Source organism: Cebidichthys violaceus, unplaced genomic scaffold (assembly GCF_023349555.1).
Source record: "Cebidichthys violaceus isolate CVI_PGR_0920_01 unplaced genomic scaffold, fCebVio1.0.p SCAF_57, whole genome shotgun sequence".
NCBI lineage: Eukaryota > Metazoa > Chordata > Actinopteri > Perciformes > Stichaeidae > Cebidichthys > Cebidichthys violaceus.
Genome location: NW_027176783.1, coordinates 352,501 through 360,000, shown reverse-complemented (window position 1 = coordinate 360,000; position 7,500 = coordinate 352,501). Strand labels below are relative to the sequence as shown.

General features: G+C 44.6%; 1 protein-coding gene across 1 annotated transcript in view; it reads left to right on the top strand.

Moving 5' to 3' along the window:
- Positions 1-7,500, top strand: part of cacna1fb (calcium channel, voltage-dependent, L type, alpha 1F subunit) — a 39,569-nt gene that overhangs the window by 11,723 nt on the left and 20,346 nt on the right. Inside the window, exons 15-20 of the mRNA XM_068732099.1 lie at positions 3-210; positions 6,348-6,468; positions 6,617-6,692; positions 6,778-6,814; positions 6,920-7,004; positions 7,183-7,285. Coding sequence (XP_068588200.1) covers positions 3-210; positions 6,348-6,468; positions 6,617-6,692; positions 6,778-6,814; positions 6,920-7,004; positions 7,183-7,285 — 630 coding nt within the window. The remainder of the gene's footprint in view (positions 1-2; positions 211-6,347; positions 6,469-6,616; positions 6,693-6,777; positions 6,815-6,919; positions 7,005-7,182; positions 7,286-7,500) is intronic.

Below are 7,500 nucleotides of genomic sequence, written 5' to 3'. Positions count from 1 at the left end.
AGCCATTGGACGGCTCTGTCCAACCTGGTGGCGTCGCTGCTGAACTCCATGAAGTCCATCGCCTCGCTGCTGCTGCTGCTCTTCCTCTTCCTCATCATCTTCGCTCTGCTCGGCATGCAGCTGTTCGGAGGAAAGTTCAACTTTGACGAGACACAGACCAAACGCAGCACCTTCGACGCCTTTCCTCAGGCGCTGCTCACCTGCTTCCAGGTAACGCAGTTCAGTTTATTACTATAAACCTGAAGCAGCCCTAACTAGAAACCTGAGCCAGCCCTAACTATAAACTGAACCAGCCCTAACTATAAACCTGAACCAGCCCAACTATAAACCTGAACCAGCCCTAACTATAAACCTGAACCAGCCCTAACTATAAACTGAACCAGCCCAACTAGAAACCTGAACCAGCCCAACTAGAAACCTGAACCAGCCCAACTAGAAACCTGAACCAGCCCTAACTATAAACCTGAACCAGCCCAACTAGAAACCTGAACCAGCCCTAACTAGAAACCTGAACCAGCCCAACTATAAACCTGAACCAGTCCTACCTATAAACCTGAACCAGCCCTAACTATAAACCTGAACCATCCCTAACTATAAACCTGAACCATCCCTAACTATAAACCTGAACCATCCCTAACTATAAACCTGAACCAGCCCAACTATAAACCTGAGCCAGCCCTAACTATAAACCTGAACCATCTCTAACTATAAACCTGAACCAGCCCAACTATAAACCTAAACCAGCCCTAACTATAAACCTGAACCAGCCCAACTAGAAACCTGAGCCAGCCCTGACTATAAACCTGAACCAGCCCTAACTATAAACCTGAACCAGTCCTACCTATAAACCTGAACCAGTCCTACCTATAAACCTGAACCAGCCCAACTATAAATATGAACCAGTCCTACCTATAAACCTGAACCAGCCCAACTACAAATATGAACCAGTCCTACCTATAAACCTGAACCAGTCCTACCTATAAACCAGAACCATCTCTAACTATAAACCTGAACCATCCCTAACTATAAACCTGAACCAGCCCAACTATAAACCTGAACCAGTCCTACCTATAAACCTGAACCAGTCCTACCTATAAACCTGAACCAGCCCTACCTATAAACCTGAACCAGCCCTAACTATAAACCTGAACCATCCCTAACTATAAACCTGAACCAGCCCAACTATAAACCTGAACCAGTCCTACCTATAAACCTGAACCAGCCCTAACTATAAACCTGAACCATCCCTAACTATAAACCTGAACCATCCCTAACTATAAACCTGAACCATCCCTAACTATAAACCTGAACCAGCCCAACTATAAACCTGAGCCAGCCCTAACTAGAAACCTGAACCATCTCTAACTATAAACCTGAACCAGCCCAACTATAAACCTAAACCAGCCCTAACTATAAACCTGAACCAGCCCAACTAGAAACCTGAGCCAGCCCTGACTATAAACCTGAACCAGCCCTAACTATAAACCTGAACCAGTCCTACCTATAAACCTGAACCAGTCCTACCTATAAACCTGAACCAGCCCAACTATAAATATGAACCAGTCCTACCTATAAACCTGAACCAGCCCAACTACAAATATGAACCAGTCCTACCTATAAACCTGAACCAGTCCTACCTATAAACCAGAACCATCTCTAACTATAAACCTGAACCAGTCCTACCTATAAACCTGAACCAGCCCAACTACAAATATGAACCAGTCCTACCTATAAACCTGAACCAGTCCTACCTATAAACCTGAACCAGTCCTACCTATAAACCTGAACCAGCCCTACCTATAAACCTGAACCAGCCCTAACTATAAACCTGAACCAGCCCTAACTATAAACCTGAACCAGTCCTACCTATAAACCTGAACCAGTCCTACCTATAAACCTGAACCAGCCCTACCTATAAACCTGAACCAGCCCTAACTATAAACCTGAACCAGCCCTAACTATAAACCTGAACCAGCCCTAACTATAAACTGAACCAGCCCAACTAGAAACCTGAACCAGCCCAACTAGAAACCTGAACCAGCCCTAACTATAAACCTGAACCAGCCCTAACTATAAACCTGAACCAGTCCTAACTATAAACCTGAACCAGCCCAACTATAAACCTGAGTCAACCCTAACTAGAAACCTAAACCTGTCCTAACTATAAACCTGAACCAGCCCAACTATAAACCTGAACCAGTCCTACCTATAAACCTGAACCAGTCCTACCTATAAACCTGAACCAGCCCTAACTATAAACCTGAACCAGTCCTAACTATAAACCTGAACCAGCCCAACTATAAACCTGAGTCAACCCTAACTAGAAACTTAAACCAGTCCTAACTAGAAACCTAAATCAGCCCAACTATAAACCTGAACCAGTCCTACCTATAAACCTGAACCAGCCCTAACTATAAACCTGAACCATCCCTAACTATAAACCTGAACCATCCCTAACTATAAACCTGAACCATCCCTAACTATAAACCTGAACCAGCCCAACTATAAACCTGAGCCAGCCCTAACTAGAAACCTGAACCATCTCTAACTATAAACCTGAACCAGCCCAACTATAAACCTGAGCCAGCCCAACTATAAACCTGAGCCAGCCCTGACTATAAACCTGAACCAGCCCTAACTATAAACCTGAACCAGTCCTACCTATAAACCTGAACCAGTCCTACCTATAAACCTGAACCAGCCCAACTATAGATATGAACCAGTCCTACCTATAAACCTGAACCAGCCCAACTATAAATATGAACCAGTCCTACCTATAAACCTGAACCAGTCCTACCTATAAACCAGAACCATCTCTAACTATAAACCTGAACCATCCCTAACTATAAACCTGAACCAGCCCAACTATAAACCTGAACCATCCCTAACTATAAACCTGAACCAGCCCTAACTATAAACCTGAACCAGCCCTAACTATAAACCTGAACCAGTCCTAACTATAAACCTGAACCAGCCCAACTATAAACCTGAGTCAGCCCTAACTGTAAACCTGAACCAGCCCTAACTATAAACCTGAACCAGCCCTAACTATAAACCTGAACCAGTCCTAACTATAAACCTGAACCAGCCCAACTAGAAACCTGAGTCAACCCTAACTAGAAACCTAAACCAGTCCTAACTATAAACCTGAACCAGCCCAACTATAAGCCTGAACCAGTCCTACCTATAAACCTGAACCAGTCCTACCTATAAACCTGAACCAGCCCTAACTATAAACCTGAACCATCCCTAACTATAAACCTGAACCAGCCCAACTATAAACCTGAACCAGTCCTACCTATAAACCTGAACCAGTCCTACCTATAAACCTGAACCAGCCCTAACTAGAAACCTGAACCAGTCCTAACTAGAAGCCTGAACCAGCCCAACTATAAACCTGAGTCAACCCTAACTAGAAACCTAAACCAGTCCTAACTATAAACCTGTACCAGCCCAACTATAAACCTGAACCAGTCCTACCTATAAACCTGAACCAGCCCTAACTATAAACCTGAACCATCCCTAACTATAAACCTGAACCATCCCTAACTATAAACCTGAACCATCCCTAACTATAAACCTGAACCAGCCCAACTATAAACCTGAGCCAGCCCTAACTAGAAACCTGAACCATCTCTAACTAGAAACCTGAACCAGCCCAACTAGAAACCTGAACCAGCCCTAACTATAAACCTGAACCAGCCCAACTATAAACCTGAGCCAGCCCTGACTATAAACCTGAACCAGCCCTAACTATAAACCTGAACCAGTCCTACCTATAAACCTGAACCAGCCCTAACTATAAACCTGAACCAGCCCAACTATAAACCTGAACCAGTCCTACCTATAAACCTGAACCAGCCCAACTATAAATATGAACCAGTCATACCTATAAACCTGAACCAGTCCTACCTATAAACCTGAACCATCTCTAACTATAAACCTGAACCATCCCTAACTATAAACCTGAACCAGCCCAACTATAAACCTGAACCAGTCCTACCTATAAACCTGAACCAGTCCTACCTATAAACCTGAACCAGCCTTACCTATAAACCTGAACCAGCCCTACCTATAAACCTGAACCAGCCCTAACTATAAACCTGAACCAGCCCTAACTATAAACCTGAACCAGCCCTAACTAGAAACTGAACCAGCCCAACTAGAAACCTGAACCAGCCCTAACTATAAACCTGAACCAGCCCAACTAGAAACCTGAACCAGCCCTAACTATAAACCTGAACCAGCCCAACTAGAAACCTGAACCAGCCCTAACTATAAACCTGAACCAGCCCTAACTATAAACCTGAACCAGCCCAACTAGAAACCTGAACCAGCCCTAACTATAAACCTGAACCAGTCCTAACTATAAACCTGAACCAGCCCAACTAGAAACCTGAGTCAACCCTAACTAGAAACCTGAACCAGCCCTAACTATAAACCTGAACCAGCCCTAACTAGAAACCTGAACCAGTCCTAACTAGAAACCTGAACCAGCCCAACTATAAACCTGAGTCAACCCTAACTAGAAACCTAAACCAGTCCTAACTATAAACCTGAACCAGCCCAACTATAAACCTGAACCAGTCCTACCTATAAACCTGAGCCAGCCCCAACTATAAACCTGAACCATCTCTAACTATAAACCTGAACCAGTCCAACTATAAACCTGAACCAGCTATAACTATAAACCTGAACCAGCCCAACTATAAACTTGAGCCAGCCCTGACTATAAACCTGAACCAGCCCTAACTATAAACCTGAACCAGCCCAACTATAAACCTGAACCAGTCCTACCTATAAACCTGAACCAGTCCTACCTATAAACCAGAACCATCCCTAACTATAAACCTGAACCATCCTTAACTATAAACCTGAACCAGCCCTACCTATAAACCTGAACTAGCCCTAACTATAAACCTGAACCAGCCCAACTATAAACCTGAACCAGTCCTACCTATAAACCTGAACCAGCCCAACTATAAATATGAACCAGTCCTACCTATAAACCTGAACCAGTCCTACCTATAAACCAGAACCATCCCTAACTATAAACCTGAACCATCCCTAACTATAAACCTGAACCAGCCCAACTATAAACCTGAACCAGTCCTACCTATAAACCTGAACCAGTCCTACCTATAAACCTGAACCAGCCCTAACTATAAACCTGAACCAGCCCTAACTATAAACTGAACCAGCCCAACTATAAACCTGAACCAGCCCTAACTATAAACCTGAACCAGCCCAACTATAAACCTGAACCAGCCCTAACTATAAACCTGAACCAGCCCAACTAGAAACCTGAACGAGCCCTAACTATAAACCTGAACCAGCCCTAACTATAAACCTGAACCAGCCCAACTAGAAAGCTGAACCAGCCCTAACTATAAACCTGAACCAGTCCTAACTATAAACCTGAACCAGCCCAACTAGAAACCTGAGTCAACCCTAACTAGAAACCTGAACCAGCCCTAACTATAAACCTGAACCAGCCCTAACTAGAAACCTGAACCAGTCCTAACTAGAAACCTGAACCAGCCCAACTATAAACCTGAGTCAACCCTAACTAGAAACCTAAACCAGTCCTAACTAGAAACCTGAACCAGCCCAACTATAAACCTGAACCAGTCCTACCTATAAACCTGAGCCAGCCCCAACTATAAACCTGAACCATCTCTAACTATAAACCTGAACCAGTCCAACTATAAACCTGAAGCAGCCCAACTATAAACCTGAACCAGCCCAACTATAAACTTGAGCCAGCCCTGACTATAAACCTGAACCAGCCCTAACTATAAACCTGAACCAGCCCTACCTATAAACCTGAACTAGCCCTAACTATAAACCTGAACCAGCCCAACTATAAACCTGAACCAGTCCTACCTATAAACCTGAACCAGCCCAACTATAAATATGAACCAGTCCTACCTATAAACCTGAACCAGTCCTACCTATAAACCAGAACCATCCCTAACTATAAACCTGAACCATCCCTAACTATAAACCTGAACCAGCCCTACCTATAAACCTGAACTAGCCCTAACTATAAACCTGAACCAGCCCAACTATAAACCTGAACCAGTCCTACCTATAAACCTGAACCAGCCCAACTATAAATATGAACCAGTCCTACCTATAAACCTGAACCAGTCCTACCTATAAACCAGAACCATCCCTAACTATAAACCTGAACCATCCCTAACTATAAACCTGAACCAGCCCAACTATAAACCTGAACCAGTCCTACCTATAAACCTGAACCAGTCCTACCTATAAACCTGAACCAGCCCTAACTATAAACCTGAACCAGCCCTAACTATAAACCCTGATGTCCATGTGTGCAGATCCTGACCGGGGAGGACTGGAACATGGTGATGTATGACGGCATCATGGCGTACGGCGGCCCCGTGTTTCCGGGGATGATCGTGTGCGTTTACTTCGTCATCCTCTTCATCTGCGGTAACTGTATCCTGTCAGCGGGGCGTTCACTGACCTCACGGACACAGCAGGAATGCTGTTGGTTTTAATGTTGTTCAGTTGTGCATCTTTGTCATAATAAAGCCCTCAGAGTGTCGTTTCTTGGATGTTCTTGCGTCTTCTTAACGACAGTCAGACATCCTGCTCAACGTCTTCCTGGCCATCGCCGTGGACAACCTGGCCGGAGGAGACGGAGATGACAAGAAGAAGGAGTGAGTGAAGGAGGGATGAAGGAAAGAGGACAACGTACAGACGATAGACGGTAGAGGGGTTTATTATTTTTTGTTGTCTCTCCAGTAAGAAGACAGAAGGAGCGGTGGAGGAGGAGGAGGAGGTCGGAGGAGAAGGAGGAGGAGGAGAAGAACAAGGAGAGGAAGAGGAAGTAAAGGTGAAGAATGGAGGTCTGACTTCACTCTTTCATCTCAGATGAATCCGTTAGTCTGATGGCTGTTTGTCTCTTCAGGTGGACATCGATGAAGACACCGAGTACGAGGAGGAGGAGGAGCTTCCTGAAGGAGAAGACGGTCAGTCGACAGCTGGAGAAGATGTTTTGTGATTTCATTAAAATAATATTTTATTATTATTATTTACAGCTCAGTTTATTCAACTTGTTGCTTTTTGAGGCAATATATGAATAAATGTGTCTCTCCTCTCTCCTCTCTCCTCTCTCCTCTCCTCTCTCCTCTCACCTCATCCTGTCAGATGGAGGAGTCCAGTTAAAGATGGCGGACCTGGCTCCTCCTAAAGAGAAGATTCTTCCAATTCCAGAAGGCAGTGCGTTCTTCTGCCTGAGCAAGTCGAACCCGTAAGTCTGACTCCACCAGGGTACATCTCAAGTCTCTTAATTGTCATTTCCTCTCTCCTCTCTCCTCTCTCCTCTCTCCTCGATTGAACAGGAAGTTGTTCTGCTCCTCCATATTGACGACGGCCCCAAAGCTCTTATTTAGCTCGGAGGAGCGAGGAGAGAGGAGAGAGGAGGGACCTCTGAGGAGCCATGAGCGAGGATGCACGAGAACAGGC